Source organism: Saccostrea cucullata, unplaced genomic scaffold (genome assembly GCF_032062105.1).
Source record: "Saccostrea cucullata isolate Sc308-1 unplaced genomic scaffold, CSIRO_AGI_Scuc_v1 ctg4980, whole genome shotgun sequence".
NCBI classification, from domain to species: domain Eukaryota; kingdom Metazoa; phylum Mollusca; class Bivalvia; order Ostreida; family Ostreidae; genus Saccostrea; species Saccostrea cuccullata.
The window spans coordinates 15,354-39,579 of NW_026930300.1; the positions used below are offsets into that span (position 1 = coordinate 15,354).

The 24,226-nt window shown below is 34.1% G+C and overlaps 1 protein-coding gene across 1 annotated transcript in view; it reads right to left on the reverse strand.

Annotated features, from left to right (window-relative positions):
- LOC134283634 (chitin synthase chs-1-like) overlaps window positions 1–22,992 on the reverse strand; it is a 37,179-nt gene extending 14,187 nt beyond the window's left edge. The window contains exons 1-24 of the mRNA XM_062766133.1: window positions 22,891–22,992; window positions 19,420–19,647; window positions 18,766–18,880; window positions 18,408–18,561; window positions 18,033–18,135; window positions 14,583–14,703; window positions 13,722–13,793; window positions 10,636–10,650; window positions 9,643–9,778; window positions 9,118–9,349; window positions 8,407–8,580; window positions 7,980–8,122; window positions 7,655–7,771; window positions 7,474–7,549; window positions 7,279–7,334; window positions 7,006–7,155; window positions 6,803–6,920; window positions 6,147–6,386; window positions 4,766–4,921; window positions 4,251–4,417; window positions 3,682–3,895; window positions 2,917–3,051; window positions 1,216–2,192; window positions 605–727 (exon numbers count right to left, since the gene is read on the reverse strand). Coding sequence (XP_062622117.1) covers window positions 605–727; window positions 1,216–2,192; window positions 2,917–3,051; window positions 3,682–3,895; window positions 4,251–4,417; window positions 4,766–4,921; window positions 6,147–6,386; window positions 6,803–6,920; window positions 7,006–7,155; window positions 7,279–7,334; window positions 7,474–7,549; window positions 7,655–7,771; window positions 7,980–8,122; window positions 8,407–8,580; window positions 9,118–9,349; window positions 9,643–9,778; window positions 10,636–10,650; window positions 13,722–13,793; window positions 14,583–14,703; window positions 18,033–18,135; window positions 18,408–18,561; window positions 18,766–18,880; window positions 19,420–19,647; window positions 22,891–22,992 — 4,124 coding nt within the window. The remainder of the gene's footprint in view (window positions 1–604; window positions 728–1,215; window positions 2,193–2,916; window positions 3,052–3,681; window positions 3,896–4,250; window positions 4,418–4,765; window positions 4,922–6,146; window positions 6,387–6,802; window positions 6,921–7,005; window positions 7,156–7,278; window positions 7,335–7,473; window positions 7,550–7,654; window positions 7,772–7,979; window positions 8,123–8,406; window positions 8,581–9,117; window positions 9,350–9,642; window positions 9,779–10,635; window positions 10,651–13,721; window positions 13,794–14,582; window positions 14,704–18,032; window positions 18,136–18,407; window positions 18,562–18,765; window positions 18,881–19,419; window positions 19,648–22,890) is intronic.
- Window positions 22,993–24,226: the final 1,234 nt, after the last annotated feature.

The window sequence follows — 24,226 nt, forward strand, 5'->3', positions numbered from 1 at the left end:
CCAAACCAGATTATACAAAATGTTATGCATTCCTTTTTGGAAATCAACCAATGAGAGGCGAGAATACAAATAAAATTAAATTATATACATGTAATCGTAAATAAGAATACAACAATGCATTTTACTCAAAACGTCTTTAAAATAAATGGGTTTTAGAGAAATCGTATGGTTAAAAATAATGTAGGTCCTTTTTATCAACATTTTACATACAGGAAATGCATTGAGAATTGTAAAAACCTTCAGATTCAACAAAATCTAAAAAGGAAAGCTGGCTTGATGGGTTAAACGAACCAGAATTAAACATGTTTCGTACCATTAAACTTGTTCAAAAGTTCTTGAAAATTTCTATAAAAAAGCCAGGTACCTTGCAAATGTCCTTAATATAACCTGGGCTTAACTTTTTGAGGCATTGGTTCAATTGCATTTCATTTTTCCACAATTTTTTCACAAGCATTTATACAAATTTCATATTAATAAAGAAATCTCATCAAAAACACCAAAAAGAAATTAAAGTTCTGACTAAAGTTTGCTTCCAAATAATTTTGACTTCGTATACTTTAGGTCCACACAAAAGTTTAAAAACAAATTAAAGGGATAGACTTACTTGTAGAGAATAGGTCCATTGGTGGTCTGTTTGTATGTAACAACACGACGATTATGTCGTCTCCTGTTCATCACTAAATGCTGCTCCAGAAGAATGCCACAATACATGGGATTAAGGAACAACCTGTTCATTCAAAATATTTTTTTTAAAAATCCCTTGTTATTAAAAAATAAATTAATGTATAATGATTCATTTGATAAAATTATGAACTTGTGTAAAATATACACAAGTTTACACAAAATTCCATTGGGGTTTTTGTCGTATAAAAGATACTGTAAGAACTCAGGACTGATAAAATGATACCCCCTTTCCCATTTGAGTAAAATGGAAAGCCATTTTTTTGCTAAGGGAAATCATATATACATGTAGCTTATTCAAATAAAATGAAAAATAGAAAGTGAAAAATTGCATGATGTAAAAAAGATTCTATGATGGTCTCATTAAATTTAATTTGATGTTATAGGAGAAGTGCAGATACCGTAAGAGATGGGTACACCAAGTGTTAATTATGAACTGTAGAATGGCAATTCCAATCACTGTATATCCCCTGCTTTTCAAGTTAGGGAGGTCATGTATAATGATTTTCTAATGATTTAAAACTAAATTTTTACCTTTCAACTTTGGCCAGTCTTTCTTGAGTTGGAAACCAAATGTGTCTTCCCACCCAGTACAAAGAAATTAACCACAAGGCCATAAGTGGAAGATGAATCCACAGGTTCAAGATATCCTTATCACAACTGGTTTTTAAACTGTGACTTGAAACAGATGAAATGTATGTCACATCCTCCACATTACACTCCAAGGACAATGCAATGATGGCTATCGGGGTTGACAGTACGCATGGGATAGAAAAAGAGAGTTTCTGCATTTGAAGCTTGCAAACAGTGTAGGCCAAATAGTATCCAAGGAAACCGGAAACCACCAAGGCAACAATGTCAGAGTATAGCTTGGCATCTTTGAAAGAAGACAGATTGCTCACATTTTCTTTAAAATCAAAAGATATTGGGTCTTCCATCAAAACATAGGCAAAGAGCACTGTTACCCCAATCTTAGTAAAAGAGGTAAACATGTGTATATATGCCCTGCTTTCTTGCAAGTCAAATTTCAGTTTGAGGAAAGCCTGCTTGATTCGACCTTTCTCACTCCAACAGACTTTATCATCAACAAAATTCTCCCACCAAGAAAGAGAGCACAGGAGCAAGGCTCCAACACCCATTACTTTCTCCAGAGCATTTTCCATGCCAAATCCAGGCTCAAAACTTGTTTGGTTAAAAATGTTCAAAGTGTTCACAGTGTGTGTCTCATTTCCATGTATGTACTGCAAATTGGGAACAATTAGCACAGGTATTGCGGACAACTGGACAAAAAATGCTAACAAGTCCAAAACAAAGGAGCCTATCTTTCCAACAGTCCTTTTGCATCCTTTTTCAGAGTTGTCTGGGTCATTGGAGAAGATTGGTTTGAGAATGCTTGGGAAGATGACTGTGGCACTGAGGATGCCCACTCCTTGTACGGCTCCTAGGTCTGGGAGGAGGTGGAAGACCAGAAGAGAGAGACCAAGGGAGTGGAGGATCTCGATAATCACACACTGCAATGATAAAATTAGTCATGTATTAATGCATATCTCATTTCAATTTCAATGTAACCAAGAGATGTTTGTAAAACACCTATGCACCCCCCCCCTCTCCCCCATATAATTGGAATTTTTCTAAGTTCAAGGGGCATAACTGTGTCCAAAATGGCTTGAACATATTCAAAACAGAACTTGATCTTGATATTCTTATGAAAAATTTGTATACAAAATTTCGTTTCAGTATGTGCAAACACTGCAAAGAATATGAACAGAAACATGCTGGACCGACAGACCAACCAACTGATAGCAGCAAAGCATATGCCCTCCATTCTTGAAGGGGGCAAAATAACATAAAATAAATATACAATTTTATTTTAGATGTTATTTTCATGGAATATAATATCTTTACTAAATTCTAGAAATGTGGTATATATGAAACACAAAACTTCCTGATAGCTTTTTTTATTTCATATCTATAAATGTCTAATACAAAACTGAAATTCTGATATTTATACATGTATACAGAAAATTTATCTCGGTCTTGTTTCAATAACAACAAAAATTGCATGTAAGCTACTTATATATGCTATTGGATCATAACACACCGTCTGCATGTATTACTGTAAATGATCACGTTGAAATCTGCAACATGATAGCTCATATTATGCTAAAACCTCAGCTGAGTTTGAAAATATTTTCAGTGCACTAATGCTGTGCTTTAGAATTATTATATACATACCAAAATAATACTTGTGAAGCCTGGAAAGGGTAGATTTCCAAACAGGGACCTCCACACACTGGTGACAAATATGAGAGCATAAGGTGTACATATTGCAATCAGAGTCAGAAAATATCGGACACTGGCCTCTTCATCCTGGAAATTATATGAACTGAATTCTTATCACTTATTTCTTCTTTAAACACTTAACTGTATCAGTGCTTTTTTTTCCTGTGGTATTAATATTAATTTTACACTATATACACATGCAGCCACAAATTTTCCACGAAAATTTGTCCAAGTGTACTTCATATACAGGTAAGGTATACAGGGACAGTTTAAGAAATCCGTGTAATTTTCTACCTGCGGATTAAACAGAAATTGAGATTCCGCAGAATTTTGACACCGTGGAAAAAAGTATGTTTACAATATTTCTTTCAAGAAATATCTGTGTCACTTGTGAAAGCAACCTTGACATATAATAATAAAGGTACATTTCAAACAGAATTTCTATATCTGACCAACTTAGCCCCACCATGGGGCACATGACCTGCTTAGGATATTCTGATTGGCCAATATTTAAAAATATTTGATTTAAACTTCCTTATTTTGCAATAAATAAAGATGAATGAATGTTGTATCATTAACTCATGCTGATCAAGCTTTATAGAATATAATACTGTATGTCTTTGACAACTTCTTTTAATTGTCAGCAATATATAATCTGACACTAGAATTGTATTTGTGCATTTAAAAAGACTACCTAACATTAACAGCCAGCCTTACCTTGGCCTCTTGACTTTCATTATGATCTCCTTTCCGTTTTGGACGTAGTTCTGAGACAAGTGTCATAAGGCTGATTTTCTGAATGACCAGACAGGCCAGTAGTATAAGAAACAACAGGATGTAGGTAATGATCTTGATGACCCTCAGACTCATGTAAGTGTGGACATCTTGTCCTTTCTTCTCACGAGCAATGACTTGGAAGATGTCCCAGAATCTGAAATGATTTAAATGTGCAAGTTTATACACTTTCGAAAATAAGGTTTCAGATTCTTATCAGATTACACAGACAGATACATGTACAGTAAAACTTGTTTAGTACAAACACGGATATTGTGAATTCACAGATACAACGAAGTTATCTTGAATCCCCATCTATGTGAATTTAAAAAATCCTTATTCGGAAATAACAAATTAATTAAGGATATATACATAGAGAAGTAATTTCATAGGTCCCAATGACTTCATTATAACCAAGTTTTACTACAGATAAAACAGCGACTTTGATACTGGATATCAATTCACTGATAAAACAATGTACAAAAAATTAATATATCAAAACTAAAACTCACTTAGTGTCTGGTTTAGGGGGTGGCCCTGGCTCTTTCTTCACCGAGTTTTTCCTGGGGGGTGGAGGGGTGGGTGGGGGATCATCAGGGGTGGAGGTATCTGCAGACTCAGTTGATTCACTGCTGGAACTTATGTAATTTGTAAACTCTCTGTTTGGTTTCTTGGTGCCCTTTGTAAAATAAAGGGGAATATGAAAATGGACATGGCACATTAGTGCTAAATTTAAGTACACTTAAGCTCTGCTAAAATTTATCAATTTTGTTCACATCCTTCATTTGAATAAATATTTATCAGAGAACAAAAGCATAATGTATACACTGTACATTATAGACTTCTTCAATACACTTTTATTGCATCAATTGATTAAACTAATGCACATATCTATAATCCTCTTCTTGAAATTAATTCACTAGTGTTATTTTCATTCTTTTTTAAAGTGATGTTCAGGCATGCACTGATTAGGAGAACTTGATATGTGCAAAATTACTTAAAAGGAAAAATAAAACCCTTCTTATACCCTGAGATTCTGAAATTTATTTCCTTTTGGAACATCCTCCTCGTCCTCTGACTCCATTGAGTCTTCCCCGTTACCATCCGGTTTTCTGACATAACTTGAACCAAGGTCCTGATTTCCAAAGCGAGTTTCATGTGTTGGGTTAAAAGATGAAGAACTCTAAAATAATAAAAGTTCAAAACCCTCCGTTTTAAAATCCATCTGTCAGGCATTGATAAGAAAAAAAGTACTTTATAGATCAACACAAATAATTATTTTTTAAGTTAGCTAGTTTAGATGAATTAAATGCAAACCTTTATAATTCCTTCAGATTTTGCTGACATTTTTATTCATTAAAATAATAAACATTTGAACATTCACTCTGAAAAATCAAAATCACTGTTTTCTATTGAATATTAAATCCTTTCAGAAATATAGGACTCCAGTGGATAATTTTTTGCTGAAAGCCTTCAAGGTCTTTTTCTAGACCAGTTGTAAACCAGGAAGAAAAGTTGAAGAACATTTCAAAACATTTTTCTCCTGTTCATTGTTAACAAACCAATCAATTTTGAAAATTGAATAAAGTTTTTATCATTACACATTGCACAATTTCTTAACACAGCTAGAACACTAAAGAGACTGTCATCAAGGAGAGGGGATTTAAATACTATTCATACATTGAAAATTCACTGCAATTAAGTCAATGTTTGACATAGCTTCAGTTTTGTTGACAATCATTTTGTTAGCTAGTGGCTGCTAGAATTTTCATAAATATACTGTTCAGATGATCTTGGAAGTCATTAGGCCAATACTGAGCAAACATATAAACTCTTCAAGAGAATACACTACTAAAACTTCAAACCTGATCCCTGTCTCTAATAATCTGAATTAAAGAACAATAATTTTTGTCGTGATCATCTTTGTTGACAAAGGCCAGCACTGTGAGCAGGCACTGATGGTTGATAAATATTTGGTCAAGCTTGCATTCTAAGTACTTTCTTAATATTGTACAATATGTGTACATAAATTGGCATGTTTAAAATTTAGTGCAATCACTGGGAATGGAATCGTTGGCATAATCATGAATTAGTGCTTATACACAGGTCCAAGCTGTGTATGTACTTATAAATGATTTGTATGCAGAATTCATGCATTGTCAGCTAGTGCCAAAACTGCGAAAATATGACCACCATTAGTATGAAACAGGATCACGGTAAACCCTCAGATTTAATATCTACCACTGTGAATAAAGTTTGAATCTTCACTGCTCTAAATTAAAAAGTTTTTTAACTGGTTGGCAAATATTGTTCAAGAAAATCATTTTTTAAAAATTTAAAGCTAGCTCTCTCTACAGATGTGCTGGCTAAATGCTACAATGAAGTACAGAACATATGTTATTACTCACTGGCCCAGTTTCCTCTGCCTTCTCTTCCTCTGCTACCTTCTTTCTTTCCTCCATTTCCTTCTTTCTTTCCTCCCTTTCCTTTTCCTTTCTTTCTCTCTCTTCCTGCTCCCTTCTCAGTCTCTCCTTCCTCTTGATCTCTGTGATCTTCTTCATTCCATTGGCTATCACTGCTATGGCCTGCTTCTGTCTGATGTAATGGATCTTCTCCATGTGGGCATTTACGCTGTCCTTCATGAAGACCTGAGGATAAAAAATACTATGTAGTAAGTTCTGTTATATTCTATTCTTCAATTCTTGCAGCTTAACATTAAGACAGAAAATAAGATTTTTTTTGTACCCCCTGCTTGAAAATCAGAGGGGTATATAGTGATGGGGTGTCCACCCTTCTGTCTGTCTGTCTGTTATCCTGTCTCCCAAAGCAAATCATCACTAGGGAGAGGGCTAAAATAGGCTTTGCCTGCTGCCCAATCCCATTCAGTTATGTGAATAAAATTTTGTATAAATAAAAGCAAATCATGGACTTTGCCATTATAATCCTATGTGAGGTGGCAGCTATTATTTTGTGGGCTCTCAATTCAGCATGAAACAAAAAGAAATGAGTTCCTTTTTAACCCTTAATAAGGTCAGTGAATGTGAACAATAGATCTGATGATTACCTTGTACTTCCCAATGCGGTACTGGTCTCTTAGATCAGGAGGCAGAATAGAGTCCAGTATGGATTTAATGGTATCCTCTCTCTTGTCAGATACTTTGATGGAAAACAGTGGTTTGTATCTAAAAAAAAATATTTTCTTAGTAATGAGAACATTATTCTAATTTTTTGCAAGTCTTTGTACAACAGATGTTCTTATTTGCTGACCTTTTGATAAAATCATCCATAGAGATCCTTGCAGAATACCCATCTTTCCTTATTCTAGATATCTCTGAGATTCCATTGTACTTCAGCTGATCCCTCACCATCACTTCATTGAAGGTGTCTGAAGCCATGCTAGTGTTTGGTTTGATACACCTGTGTTACAAACCCAAGAATAAATATAATCAATCCAAAAGAAATCTACATAATGTTCATAGCATTTCACTGTATTTTAATTTTATAGCTATTATGAAGAAAATGTTAACATAATTCTTATACCTCACGAAATACGGATCTGCCTGTCTCATCTTTTGCAACAGCTGAGAAACTGATTTCTGAAAAGCAAATAAAAGCACTTGTTCATTTTTTTTTTTCAAAAGTATCACTGTTATACAATTCAAGCAAGTCTTTCTTATCTTTAACACAATACTATTTTATATCTTTACTGTTTAGAGGAATTTCCATTATTTTTACCTGAAAGTAACTCATCACTGTCTTGTGGTCTTTGGGCATGTAGATGAGTTCTGTTGGTTTCCCGACCTTTCCATACCTACATGTATAAGGTGATTGAATAAAAGGATGTATAGAACAGTACTTAAATTTTTTTGTGGCAAAAGCATCAATTTATTTTATTTGTGTGTATCCTCCTTCTTACTTGTCCTTGAGTGTGCTTCCCAGATCAGCAGCCAACATCCTCCCCCTGTCTGTCTTTGGTCTGATGGAAGCTCCAAGTCCTGGTACTTTTCTGGACATCCTTATATTTGCCATGGTACTAAAACAGAAGCAAAAATTCTGCAGATTACCACCAGACAAAACATATTTACATAATTCATTTCTAGAATTTTACTAATACTAAGAACAGTCAAGAAATAAAGCCATGTCATTTCTTTTAATATTCATCATCTGAAATAATATTTTTTTCCTTTTCATATGCATGTGCTCTCACTTATATGCAAGTGTTAGATAATACATGTAATTACTTTGATATTGTTCCAGTGTCTCCTTTCTTTACAGTAAACAAGTCTGCGATGCAATCGTCAGTGCTTTGCTTCATAACCTTTTCCAGATCCTTGTTTAAGCTGTCTCGGTTCTTCTCCAGTATGTTGTTACAGTTGTACCACACCTACAAGCATAAATATTTGTAAAAGTATCTAAACTGTTCATCATATTAGAATTTAATTTTTAAGTTGTTCATTGTAGAGAAAAAATTGTATACCAGCACAGACTTGACATCCTAAATGTCAGAGCTGCATTGATTCATTCATCTAGAAAATTACATTCAAATCACCCTAAAACTGTTGGAGGGGTAGCTTTTTGTAAAACTGTTTCCATACAGTTAGACATACTAAAATACAAACGAACAGGCTTCTGTACTTTGACCAGAAAAGCTAATGAAAATGAACTTACCACCCCTGCAAAATGTTTGACACCAAATTCTGCCCTTTCACCCCTTGGGAACGTGAGGAGGTTGTGTAAAGCATGACCTTTAGTGAAAGTTTTTTTCAGTCTCTCCACAAACTTTATATCAGTACCCTGAGCAAACTTGGATTCCTCATCAAGACACGGCCAAATCCCAATTTTCTGCAGTGAAGAATAAAATATTGTAAATTGAAATTTTCAAAAAAAAAATCCATCTATAGGTGTTTGAAGAACAACATAATAAACTTTGCACTCTAACAACATAATTTGGTTGAAAAAAAAAAAAAAAAGAATACTTAAAAGAAAACTGGAAAAAAAAATTGTCTCAATCCCCTATGAAGGGGATCGAACCATAATTAAATATCAGTTATCAAGCAATTCTTGACTAGTAAAATACTGGACTTTACAAAATTTTCTCTTGTATTTTATAAAAGGTGACAGTAATATGTTAGTTTTAAGGATGAAACTAGAGTACATGTACAAAATTTTTTGCTACACCCTATTTTCATGAGAGAGATATTTTACTCTTTTTTACTGAAACAAAATTTTCACAAATTTTGATTATACTGTTCTATAAAATCTTCAAGAATATGAAAATAAGCAATAATAATACAAAAAACATAGTTCTCACGCATAAATCATAAGTATCAGTTACCGTCCTTGAAATTATAAACCAGAGCTATGAAATGTTTTATATACCCCAAGTTCAAATAACTGTATGACATCCAAGTTGTCCTTGAAATCCACTTTATCATGAGGTATTCCTTCAGAGTCATAGATCTGTTTTTCTTGAATGATCACAACTTTATTCATGAAGTTTTGCAACCTTTCATTCACAACGTTAATGCACATTTGCTCAAAACTATTGGTCTTGAGCTTCTCAAAACCCGCAATGTCAAGGACACCAATTTCTGTAGTCTCCTTCCTTGCTCTGTAAAAAAAATTCAGCATTTTCGAATTTTAAAAATAAATTTTTTTAAAAGTTTCAATAACCAATAACGACAAAATATATATATACTGGTCTTGTCAAAATTCCTAACTTCAGGTTAAAAGAACAAAAATTCTCAATGAGAATTTTAAATTTGACTTGTATGTTAAACTATTCTAATTGATGTTTAAGATAACATTTGCTAAATAACTGTTCTATTATCCTCTCCCATTGGACATTAGTGAAAGAGCATATATTATTTTTTAACCATTTCTTAAATACATTAAACAATTTACTCTTTCTTGCGAGGGTGCAGGTTGTTGTTGATTTTCTTCACAATCCATCCAAACAGTCTCTCGTACATGTGTTTAGCGAGAGCATCTCGACCATCTCTAGCTTGGTCCAAACTCTTAAATACTTTAATTTCTTCACCTGTTTCAAATAAAAAATGCTTTATTCATATATTTTATTGATAACCTTAAAAAAAATTATAAGTAACTATATATAACAGATTCAGCTGAAGTACATTGCATGTAAATACATGTATTACATCAGCTTTACAGGTTTTTTTTTTTGTTTTTCTTCATTTAAGTACATTTTAAGTAATCAGTATACATTTAAGCAAACTCATGTGATATAAATTCCATGTTTACAAAACTTTTGAACATTTTGAAATCAGTTTCAATTGGTAAAATGGAAACTGCATTTTTGTAGTAATTTTACAATGTACATGTAGTACATATTGACTGACAGTATTTACTTTCCATAGAAATTATAAAGTTAAATGTCAAACTCAATACTATTGAAGAAAACGTGTGAAGGTTGAAATGGCTGCATATGTGGTACTGATCAAAAACAGCATTGAAAAAAATATTTAAAAATGATTCCAGTAAATAAGCAAACTGCATTTGGTATTTTGTTTGCTGAAACACTAATTAAATAAGTACCTTTGTACAACTGCAAATCATTGATTTTAATCCAAGCAAATAAAAAATGCATTTTCTTATTGTTTAAAGCACACACTTTTCCTACATGTACTTTGTGAAAAACCTGGATTTTTTCTCTCTAAATATTAAGCAAATTCAAAAGAAAATCACAATAGCCATGAAAGCTGATTAATTAAAAAAATATTATATTGTAAATTTTTATTAGAAATTTTTTTAACAATCATGTCAACTTTAAGAAATTATAAATATTCAAAGCCAAAAAGAAAAATAAGTGCCATATTCCTTAACAATCAAATTAAGCATTAAGTGAAACTACTGATCATGAGAGCTGAATTCTTGTACCTGAATTACCATGGCCTGAATGAATTCAAATTAAAATAAAATAAAATAACAAGAGGCCCAAAGGCCTTGAATCGCTCTTCTGATAAACTGTACAACCTATCACTTGTATTTGAAGCCTCTAACCCTAAGTATCCTAAGACCCAAGTTGCATCACCTGACAAAGTTTGATGATTCTTAGCCAATTAGGACTACTTTTTGGTCTACATTCTTGGAAATCACAAAATGCATCAAGTGACAAAGTTTGATTATTCTAAACCAATAAGTACCGGAGAATACTTAAATATCGCCATAAAATGTCGAAAGTAGGTCATCGTGACCTACATTTTGGCTGACATTTATTAGAGTCCCAAGATGCATCTGCTGACTAAGTTTGATCATTCTTAGCCAATGAATACCTGAGATATTCAAAAGTAGGTCACTGTGACCTACTCTTTGGTCAACATTCTCAGAAAACCCAAGATGCATCAACTGACAAAGTATGATGATTCTTAACCAAAGTACCAGAGATACTTAAATATAGCCATAAAATGTCGAAAGTAGGTCATCGTGACCTACATTTTGGTTGACATTTTTAAGAGTCCCAAGATGCATCTGCTGACAAAGTTTGATAATTCTAAGCCAATAAATAACTGAGATATTCAAAAGTAGGTCACCATGACCTACTTTTAGGTCGACATTCTCCGAAAATCCAAAATGCATCAACTGACAAAGTATGATGATTCTAAATCGATAAGTACTAGAGATACATAAATATAGCCATAAAATGTCAAAAAGTAGGTCACCCTGACCTACTTTTTGGTCTACATTCCCCGAAAACCCAAGATGCATCTCCTGACCAAGTTTGATGATTCTAAGCCAATAAGTACCTGAGAATACTTAAATATAGCCATAAAATGTCGAAAGTAGGTCATCGTGACCTACATTTTGGTTGACATTTTTTAGAGTCCCAAGATGCATCTACTGACCAAGTTTGATAATTCTAAGCCAATAAATACCTGAGATATTCAAAAGTAGGTCACCATGACCTACTTTTAGGTCGACATTCTCCGAAAATCCAAGATGCATCAACTGACAAAGTATGATAATTCTAAATCAATAAGTAATAGAGATACTTAAATATGGCCATAAAATGTCAAAAGTAGGTCACCGTGACCTACTTTTTGGTTGACATTCTCCGAAAACCCAAGATGCATCAACTAACAAAGTTTGATGATTCTAAGCCAATAAGTACTGGAGATATTTAAATATAGCCAAAAAATGTCAAAAGTAGGTCACTGTGACCTAATTTTGGTCGTCACTATCCGAAAACCCAAGATGCATCAACTCACAAAGGTTGATGATTCTAAGCCAATAAATACCTAAGATACTTAAATATAGCCATAAAATGTCGGAAGTAGGTCACTGTGACCTACATTTTGGTCGACATTTTTCAGAGTCCCAAGATGCATCTCCTGACCAAGTTTGATGATCGTAGGTTTGAAGGTAATCAAAGTATGCCTTTTAAACAATTTGAAAACAAATGCCTGCAAAACTCTAAAAGTAGGTCACAGTGACCTACTTTTTCTTAAATATGTTTTAAGGTCCCATGATGCAGCAACTTACAAGATTTGATGATTCTAACCCTTTCAGTGCCTGAAATAATGGGAATAAATGTTTTAAAAAGGATAAGTCATAAAGTTCAAAAAGTAGGTCACGGCAACCTACTTTTAAGTTGACGTTGTTCAAGGACCCAAGATGCAACAACTGACAAAGGTTGATGATCATAGGCCTTAAAGTGTCCAAAATATGCCTTCAAATCATTTTGAAAACAAATGCCCGCTAAATTTAAAAAGTAGGTCACCGTGACCTACTTTTGAGTTAACATGATGTGAAGTCCTAAGATGCATCAACTTACAAGATTTGATGATCCTAGTCCTTATAGTAAGCAAAATATGAACATTTTTATTAATTGTAAATTTAGGTCAACTTTAAAGTGACCTTGAGACCACGCCCTTTGCCCCAGGGTCATGCCTTGAACACTTTTTAATCTTCAACATATCCTGATCCTTGTATGTAAGTTTGGTGAAAATCTGCCTGGTGGTTCTGGAGAAGAAGATTTTTTAGCAACCAGTACTTTTGGTTTTGTTTTCCTGATTATCTCCCCTTGTTTTAGGGTCCCAACCCTTATTTTAGTATAAATGGTAGCCCTTGGGCCAAGGATACCCTGTGACAAATTTGACACTAATTGGCCAAGGGGTTCTTGAGTTATGGCCCATATTCTAAAAAGTTAACGCACACCGCACACCACACAAATGGCCATAGCATTAGCTCTTTGAGCCTTTGGCTCAGAAGAGCTAATTATGCACTAGACTTAATGTGCTTCATGCTGAAAAACTGTATTATATTATTACTGTAAGATATTTATTACAGTACCTTATAACCTAGAGGCCCATGGACCATAATGCTCACCTTAATTTCCCTGTTCCCAATTTCTTCAGACAATGCAAGACTACATCCCACCACTGGGCCATGATTTGAACAAAGGAATATAATCTACACTACCTCTACCCCACATTAGTCTTTAGAGTTTGAATTTTTTTCAGAGTCTTGATCATTACCAAAACATGATTTTAAAATGGTATTAAAATTTTCATAGCACTTAACTATCTATAATTACATAATTTTATTAGGTAAGTTTTTTGTGCTTTGAAAAAATACTGATATGTGGAGACTTAATTTTGTGGATGAAGAAGTATTGAATAGTTGTATGTTTAAAAAGTAACATTTCGTGTGGAAGACATGAATTTGTGGACCTCTTCATACCTCCATCCCCCAACCCCTTAAAAAACAACAATTTAACCCCAACACAAAAGTTATGGCCCTATATATTGGATTTAAAAAAAGTCCTTAACTTTCATCCCCCCTCCTTCCCCAAACTGACTATAGACTATGCTTGAACAAGTAATATGACATAAAACAATGTACACATATCAATCTTTTCATTTTAATATATATACATGTAATAATTCAAATATGTCACATATTATTTCCAGAACTCCAAGGACTGGTAGATTATGATACCCCTAAACTGTTCACAATAACCTTACCTGCCATTATTGTAGTAGAAGAAATTAGAGCATGTCCGAGTGCTTCACAGTCTACATCTAGCAGCTCAGCAGCTGTAAGGAAATCATATTAATGAAAGAATCAAAGTCTTCTAAAGGTCTTAATGTCCTAGATATTTCTATCTGGTGTGCTTGATACAAAGACATGCCATACACATTTATTTGAAAATTAAACTTCTAAATCTTATATAATTATATTGTATTGCTATGCAGAATGAGATAAACTGTATTATAAGGCCAAAAATAAAAATAGTCTTGTTTCCTGCTACCCGACCTACCCTATTTTTTGCACCCGACCCTAAAGTTTTTTTTAAAGCTTTGGGGAAAAAAATCATGAATTTTTGGAATTTCATGTTCCAAAACTGAGAAAATTATATCTTCCAAGTGGTATTTCATAAAATTCTAAGTTTTAATAAATAAGGACTTTCATAAAATACCACATGAGTTGTGCATCAAAATGCATGAAATTTAATGTCAAAAGGAAAAATTGACCTACGGCATGTTTAATTTGATCTTGTATTATAACATATCCAAAGAAACACCATCAGAAAAAATAAAATAAAAAAGAAAAATAAAATAATTTACCCACCTACCTACCCTATTTTTTTCAGGCTGGTAGCAGGAAACAAAACTATTAGTTTTTTTGGCCTAAGATAGATGCGTGAATCAACTACTGAAAATTTCAATATAACATATCCAAAATTCTATTCTAATGCCTTTTATACAAAACACAGATATCTCAGGGAATTATCAAATAGCCTGCCCTAACAGCAAGTAAATTCAGATTAAAGGTTAAACATCATCAGAATACAAGAGTAGTTTCACCCCAATACACTGTCTTACCATGCTCAACCAACTCTGTATCTACAATTTTCAGTTCCCCAGAATTTTTGTCCGTCTCTTGAAATTCTACTTGACTTAGGTGTAAGATGGCTGCCAGCATACAGGTCATTACCTTTCTGTCCTGTTATAATATAATGAATTTAAAAAATGTGAAAAAAAACAATCCCATATGTGAAACATAGGTAATCAGAGATTACAGAGCTCACCTCAACGAATGTTGTCTTTAAGTAAGGCAAAGTCACACAATTAACCAACAAAAAGTGTACATCCCAAAATGAAACTAGTGCTAATTGTAACGGGAACCGTTACAGATGTTCCCCAAACGCTCCCTAACTCCCTTTTTGTGCCATATTCCCTGTAAGCTTCATTAAATAAGACAAATTCTGTGCATTTTTGTTTTTAACACGTTTTTCCGGAAGGATACCAATTATATTCAAATTTTAGCATTGCACCTGTGCGCATGTGAATGCATGTGCGTTATGACCATATCATCTTGTCTACACTATCTATATATTTTAATTTACTATATATCAAAGCATTCAGTCCAAAAGTATTAAAAATCACTCATTCAAGTGTATTTTTTTTTTATTCCAAATGCACGCACGTACGTGCACGATGACCATACCTTTTTTAGGAGGCCCTTATATCTATCTATGTTCTAAATCCCATCCTGTTTGGTTGAAAAACAAGGGAGCAATAGCCATTTCAAGTTTCAGCCAATCAGATTGCAGCACACGTGCAATCGCGTAATTTCATAATTTTTTTTTCTATATGGTATTGTAGGACATCTTAATGAATGACTATATTTAAAATTTCAAAACATTTCGTCAAAAAACAAAGGAGATATAGCCATTTAAAGTTTCAGCCAATCAGATTGCAGCACACGTGCATGCACGTGATTTCATGATTTTATTTCTATATCATATTGTAGGATATCCTAATGCATGACTATGTTTTAAATTTCAAAGCATTTCGTCAAAAGACACAGGAGATATAGCCATTTAAAGTTTCAGCCAATCCGAATGCAGCACACGTGCATGCTCGTGATTTCTTGAAATTTTTTGTATATCATATTGCAGGACATCCTAATGTATGACTATGTTTTAAATTTCAAAGCATTTCGTCAAAAAACAAATGAGATATAGTCATTTAAAGTTTCAGCCAATCAGATTGCAGCACACGTGCATGCGCGTGATTTCTTGAAATTTTTTGTGTATCATAGTGTAGGATATTCTAATGTATGACCATGTTTTAAATTTCAAAGCATTTCGTCAAAAAACAAATGAGACATAGTCATTTAAAGTTTCAGCCAATCAGATTGCAGCACACGTGCATGCGCGTGATTTCATGATTTTATTTCTACATCATATTGTAGGATATCCTAATGCATGACTATGTTTTAAATTTCAAAGCATTTCGTCAAAAGACACAGGAGATATAGCCATTTAAAGTTTCAGCCAATCCGAATGCAGCACGCGCGCATGCGCATGCTTTCATGAAAATTCTTATATATCATGCTGTAGAACTTCATAATGTAGAACTATTTTCAAAATTTCAAAGGATAATGACCAGAAACAAGAAAGATATTGAGACTTCAGTTTCAGCCAATCAGAGCGAAGCGCACGTGCATGCGCGTGAGATCTTGCTATTTTGACCATGCCACCTTGTCTATACTACTAATGTATCCTTACATCATGAGTTTCAAAAAATTTTATCAAAAAATAGAAAAGTTACGGCAATATCCATTATATTGGTCATTTCACGTGTTGCACGTGCACGCTCTTGCAAGCACGTGCGCGGAAAATGACCTTGATTCCGCAAATCTACATAACATGTCTACTAACCCTAAAAAGGTTTTACCTACTTCGGGTGAACAGTTTACAAGATCACTCGCGGACAAAAAAGTACCCAGGAAGAAGAAGAAAAATAATAATAATAAAAAACAGAGTAAAAACAATATGTTCCCCAACTTCGTTTGGGGAACATAAATATTTATGCAATTTTGATCTGATACTTTGGAATAGACCTATATAAAAACTTCAAATTAGTTCTTTTTCATGAAAATGTAATTAAAATTCAGCATCTGAAGCAAATTTGAGAGTTTTCATCCCTTGATGCATCATTTGTGCAAGTTTTGTTTAGGGCAATGTTACATAATCCTTATAGTTTTTTGGTAATAGACCTGCACCCATAATTTTTACCTGGTCCATTATCTGAAAAATTTATGTCGAATTCAGCATCCGAAGCAAGTCCATTAGTGTGCATCCTAAGATGCATCGTCTATGCAAGTTTGCTAATCATAGGGCTCATAGTTACTTGGAAATGAAACCTGCATCAAAACTAATTTTTTTCACTTGTTCACAATATGTAGGTCAGATTCAGCATCCAAAGCAAGTCTGGTAGTATGCATCCGTATATGTATCTTCCATGCAAGTTTGATCATTAAAGAGCTCATAGTTACTTGGAAATTAAATGAATCCTGCACCAAAATTTTACTTTGTTCACTCATCCAAAAAATGTAGGTCAGATTCAGCATCCAAAGCAAGCCTCCTAAGATGCATCATGCAAGTATGTCATTATAGGGCTCATAGTATCTTAGAAATCAAACCTGCATCAAAAACTTTAACCTGTTCACTCAATCAGAAAATGAAGGTCAGATTCAGCATCCAAAGTAAGTCTGGTAGTATGCATCATTAGATGAACCATCCATGCAAGTTTGGTCATTATAGGGCTCAAAGTTACTTGGAAATGAAACCTGCACCTAAATCATTAACCTGTTCACTCAACCGGAAATTGTAGGTCAGATTTAGCATTAAAAGCAAGCCTGGTAGTGTGCATCCTTAGATGTATCATCCATGCAAATTTGGTCAACATAGGTCTTATAGTTACTTGGAAATGAGACCTGCAACAAAAACATTAACCTGCTCACTCAACCGAAATATGTAGGTCAGATTCAGCATCCGAAGCAAGCCCGGTAGTGTGCATCCTTAGATGTATCACCCATGCAAGTTTGGTCAACATAGGGCTTATAGTTCCTTGGAAATGAGACCTACACCAAAAACTGCACCAAAAATGTTAACCTGCTCCAAGAACATTAACCTGGTCATTCCTTTGCTGAAATTGCAGCATCTGAAACTTTGACTGGTACAATGAAACACACTAGAAGCATCTTCCATGCATGTCTAATCAATATAGGACACAGAAGTACTTAAAAAGAAAACTGCTCTAAAAAACTTAACCTAAGACGCCGACACCGACGGTATTACATAAGCTCCCCCAAATTCGTTGAGGTGAGCTAAAAAGAGAAAATGTTAACAAGACTAACTCCCCCCCCCCCCCCCCAACACACACATACACTCTCCAGAGAAAAGCAAAAGATCATTATCATGAAATTGGACAGTAAAAATTTATGCTGCAACTTATAGCTCATCAGAAGTCAAATCAACTTACAGCTTCTGTCATCCCTATTTGCCTCAGAGTTTCCATGTTTTCTTTATACTGTTTGGCATAATGTTGTGTCAATCGTAAATTGTCAATACTACCCAGTAGTATGCTAAAAATAGAGAGAATATATTAAACTTCTTTCTAATACTGTATACAGGGAAATTGCCCGAACCTCGATTGAGCGAATTTAAAATGGGACATATTCAAAGGATACAGTACAATTTCTTCAACAAGTGTGACTGGGTGAATTTGACACGTGACAAAATTGTTTTTAAGTGTGAAAAGGTGAAAATAAAGCGAGGTGAAAATAACCCTGTATACAGTATATGATATGATACATGCCTTATAAAATTAACACTTTATTTGCAGTCTCATTCTTACTTGTATGATTCAGGCTTCTGAAGGAACAGAGCTTGCTTTTCCTCCTGTGACATCCCAGCAAGCATTCCATAGAAAATATGGAAATTTCCCTCTCCACAATCCTGGCTTCTTCCCACCACTCTGCATTTCTCCAGCATGTAGTCTTTGATCATGGCTAGACATATTAAATTCAATTTTTGATAAACATTTAGGAGATTCAAATTTATCAAAATTGTACATCCCAAGTATTATATGTACAGGTATGCTATAGTCATGTTTAACTATATGTATCATACTTCTTTAAGCTATTGGCCAGCATCATTTCTGTTTCCTTTAATTGCAAAATTCCACTAAAATACCAGCCAGTACTTGTTCTTACCCCCAATCACTTGTCCATCACCTCTAAAACTCAACTCCAGAAATTTGGCAAATCTACTGGAATTGTCATTCATGATTGTCTTGGCATTCCCAAAGCTTTCTAACAAGGGATTCACCTATTTAAAAGTAAATATACATGCATATCAATCAGTGGTACATTTTTGAAAGAATGAAGCTGAAATTTATGAAGTTCAGATATGCTTAACCTTATTTATTTGCAAAGGACTTAAATATTGCCTGGGATGTTCTGATCCAGGAAGGAGGGGGGAGGGGGGGGCTTTTTCTTCAAAATTCATGTTGATACAAAAAAAAAAATTCAAGACACATTGAAGATATTATTTTCTGTCTTTTTCTCAAAAGCATTTCTTTTAACATCTACCAAAAACCTTATTTTTGCTTAGATTTGACACTATATACTGATTTATTTCTTTTGTGCATCAATATTATAGCAGGTTATGGACTTGTTGAATTAAAAAGAAAATATTTCTGGTTCTAAAAATGTTTTTGGAGCTACATGTACATGTAAGGGACATACCAATGAGGCAAATTGCAATTTCAAACAAATAATAATTTAGTTTGAATCATTCTGTTGACGTCTGGTAGAACTCCTACACGTGTACCTTGATAATTCTGTCACTATCGCGTTTATGTGTACCTTGATAATTCTGTCATGCAGGTCACCCGACTCCTCTGGACACATGTGCATGAAGTGCTGCACCATATACTTTGTACTCTCGGTTTTTCCCGAACCAGATTCACCACAGACCAGGATAATCTGGTTTGTCTGGTTTTGACGCATCCTGCTATAGGCCCTTGCTGCCACTTGAAAGACATGTGGAGGCAAATTTGCCTTGAAGTCTCTCCATCCATATTCCTCATGATTCTAGAAGTCAACATAAAAATGTAGATATATTAACTGAATTTACTCAGACAAACTTTTTGGTATAAAACAATGACATATAAATCTACATAACATTTTGTCAAGTTTTGTTAATGAAAAAGAGTTTGATAAAAAAAAATTTAACAAAAAAATTTCAGAAAAGAAATGTTTCTCTCCTTAAACTTAATTAGTTACCAATTATTAATAAATTAAATTAATTTACGTGTACATAATAAATTTACTATCAAAATTTTAAACCAACAGCTTTTCAGTGTTGCCCTCAAACATAGGACAGATTTAGTTTAGGATCTGAATTCAATTGCTCTTTTCATAGATTAAAATCTGCAACAGAAATCCAATTTTCCCCACTTCAAGACATCTTAAATATAGCATAGATCACTGATTGGCAGTTTGATGTGATGTAGGTACAAGTTAATGTCTACTGCGGTCCAAACCATCAATGAAATAGTAATGTTATCCATTGGTAAATTACAAGTATCCATCAATGAGCGGTTCACATAAAAGATTACAGTGCACTTGATTGTACCAATGATTGATTTGAGGATTTGAGGAAAGACATATCTAGCAAAATGCCACTTTTCTACACTTTTTTAAGTATGGCTATTAGCATGATACATCATAATTTTCATTTCTACACCTGACATGCTGCATGGTTCGACATACATTTGTTGAACAACTTTCGGAAGATATTTAATTTCCAGCTCTTTCTAATTCAAAATATTAACCCTTTAGGCTATAAAAACATAATCCACCAATTAATCATAAATCTCCAGATTTTGTGATTGAAAAGAACATTTTAACTGTCATTTTAAAGTATAAAAGGTGTAATGATCAGTGATAATAAAATAGTTGAAAATGATGCAAAATCACAAGACCCTTTTTTAGTTGCTGACGGAAATTCTGTACGTTCTATTGAATTAAAAACCAGAAGTCTCTGTCGAGACTGTAGCTCTACTGGTTTGTACTTATCAAAAACCATTGCACTATTTTATGTATCTTTGTGTAGTCTACTTGTGTGCCAACTTATTTTGAAATCAGACCAAAACTGTAGAAGGAGTAGTGTTTTAAAGGAATTTCACAGAGAATTCTATTTATAGTAACCATGGCAACACCGTTCACCGAAATCAAAAACCGATGCACTATTCTATGTATCTTAGTGTAGTCTACTTGTGTGCCAAGTTATATTGAAATCAGACCAAAACTGTAGAAGGAGGAGCATTTTAAAAGAAATTTCACAGAAAATTCTATTTTTTGTAACCATGGCAACATCGTTCATCGAAATCAAAAACTGATGCACTATTCTATGTATCTTAGTGTAGTCTACTTGTGTACCAAGTTATACTGAAATCAGACAAAAACTGTAGAATGAGTAGCGTTTTTAAGGAATTTCACAAAAAATTCTATTTTTAGTAACCATAGCAATACCGTTCATCGAAATCAAAAACCGATGCACTATTCTATGTATCTTAGTGTAGTCTACTTGTGTGCCAAGTTATATTGAAATCAGACCAAAACTGTAGAAGGAGTAGCGTTTTAAAGGAATTTCACAGAAAATTCTATTTTTAGTAACCATGGCAACATCGTTCATCGAAATCAAAAAACCGATGCACTATTCTATGTATCTTAATGTAGTCTACTTGTGTATTAAATTATACTGAAATCAGACAAAAACTGTAGAAGGAGTAGCGTTTTTAAGGAATTTTACAGAAAATTCTATTTTTAGTAACCATGGCAACACCGTTCATCAAAATCAAAAACCGCTGCACTATTCTACGTATCTTAGTGTAGTCTACTTGTGTGCCAAGTTATATTGAAATCAGACAAAATCTGTAGAAGGAGTAGCGTTTTTAAGGAATTTTACAGAAAATTCTATTTTTAGTAACCAAGGCAACACCATTCATCGAAATCAAAAACCGATGCACTATTCTATGTATCTTAGTGTAGTCTACTTGTGTGCCAAGTTATATTGAAATCAGACCAAAACTGTAGAAGGAGTAGCGTTTTAAAGGAATTTCACATAAAATTCTATTTTTAGTAACCATGGTAACACCGTTCATCAAAATCAAAAACCGATGCACTATTCTATGTATCTTAGTGTAGTCTACTTGTGTACCAAGTTATACTGTAATCAGACAAAAACTGTAGAAGGAGTAGCGTTTTTAAGGAATTTTACAGAAAATTCTAATTTTAGTAACCACGGCAACACCGTTCATCGAAATCAAAAACCGATGCACTATTCCATGTATCTTAGTGTAGTCTACTTGTGTGCCAAGTTATACTGAAATCAGACCAAAACTGTAGAAGGAGTAGCGTTTTAAAGGAATTTCACAGAAAATTCTATTTTTAGTAACCATGGCAACACCGTTCATCGAAATCAAAAATCGATGCACTATTCTATGTATCTTAGTGTAGTCTACTTGTGTGCCAAGTTATATTGAAATCAGACAAAAACTGTAGAATGAGTAGCGTTTTTAAGGAATTTCACAGAAAATTCTATTTTTAGTAACCATGGCAACACCGTTCATCAAAATCAAAAATCGATGCATTATTCTATGTATCTTAGTGTAGTCTACTTGTGTGCCAAGTAATACTGAAATCAAACTAAAATTGTAGGAGGAGTAGCGTTTTGAAAAATTGTTTACAGACACGGACGACAGACAGACAGACGGACAGACAGACAGACAGACGGACGGACGCCGGACGCATTACTATCGCATAAGCTCTTCTGGTCTCTGACCAGTAGAGCTAAAAATAGACTAAAGGGATGGCCAGGTGAATACTAGTGGAAGATAAAACAATAAGCCAGGAATGCACTGATCTCTGCGAGATCTCGTACGTTGAGATTACTCGATCTGACCTGAACTTCATTATGTTTATCACTATCAGGCACATGGAAACCATGATGGTGACCCTTAGCGTATTTATCTCATTAGATATATATGTACTCACAACCTTCTGGGTTTTTTTTAAATTAAAACTTCGCCTTGTTCTCTTTCAAAAATTTAACTGCATACTTACAATGACCCAAATTATTTCTCTTTCGACTCAACACAGGCACCTGAATTTATATAGAGGGGGTAGAAATTTTCGATATTTGGCTTAATTAGCGACTTATTGATAAAAATTCAGGTGCCTGTGGACTCAACACGCTCGAGCAGAAGAAAAGTTATGACGATTTCTCACCTCCAACACTAAAGATCTGAGAAATGGGAAGTAACTCGTTACCTTTTTGTCGTACAACGGTAGATCCTTGTAAGGGTTGACGGCTATCAAAATATCTCCAACATTGGTCAAAAATAAAAAAAGAGAACTCCTATTGATATACATTGTACAGAAAAGAACCTTTCCAAATGCATATATCATAAATATAAAGCGTGTAAGGGGAAAATGATTACATGACCAACAGAGACATATAAAACCGTCTCTGATGGCCAGTTCATTGGCATCGGAAGCAAATTGAGTGGGGGAGAGAAAACAAAACTGAAAGAAAAAAACTGGACAAGCAAAGAATAAAAAGAACAATTGAAAACATTTTCTAAACCAGAAAATCTTTGTATTTCGTGGTGGTTGAGGGGTTAACATGGTTAAGACTGAACTTCTTTCAGTATTTTTTTTTCAAACGCTACGTACCAACTTGCTGCATGCGTGTTTACCTTTCTTTGATTACACTGTAATATGCCTATTGGACACTGTTGAAAGTGGGGAGGCTTAACCTACGTCCCAATGCTCAATTATGCGCCTATGTCATGTTTATCTTTGCAAAAAAAAGTGGGAGGGCTATATTCCCCATAACCACCCCACCGGTTCCCGACGCACATGCATTTGACAGTTATCAGATCAACTGGAAAGATGGAGGGATAAAAATTAATTGGCCTATAGCTATTAAATAGTTATTGTCTTTTCCCTAAACCTCTTTTTTAAAGTGGGAGAAAGTCTAAATTGACCGTAGTACCTATGAATTTACCATTATACAGACTTTTGGTGCAAAGTGCTTGCAGTCAAGTATATAGCATCGAGGGGAGGGGACATGTCCCCCTTCAATTTCCACACAGCTTTTACATATGTAACTATTGAAAATGCATATTTAAAGGCTCGTTGTCCCTACAGGTAATCGCAGAGAAAATACCCCACTATACATTATAAGGGAGGTATAGTGGGGCATTTTTTTGTGGAGCGATTATTTTAATTGGGGATTTAACTATTTTTTTTCTATTGTACTTATGAATAAGTGTAATAAATATAATTTGTGAAAAAAAAGTCCAACAAGCCCCGGGGTTGAATATTTAGGAGAGGGGTGTCCTGTCCACAATTTAGTACCTGTGGTTGTCCCTGCACTTTTTTGCACCATAATCAATTAACAAAGGTAATGTAGTAATATATGTAAAACATTTGGTACTGAAAGAGGTTCGCCTACCAATCAACCACCCGGCCGAGCTTGTCCCCCTTTTTTTTTTGATTGCAATTTTTTTCAGGTAAGTTTTTTTCCCTCTGGCTATCACCACCCTCCCCCACAGCCCCATTTTCAAAAACGATACTAGGTCACTGCAATGAAGAGTGCAAA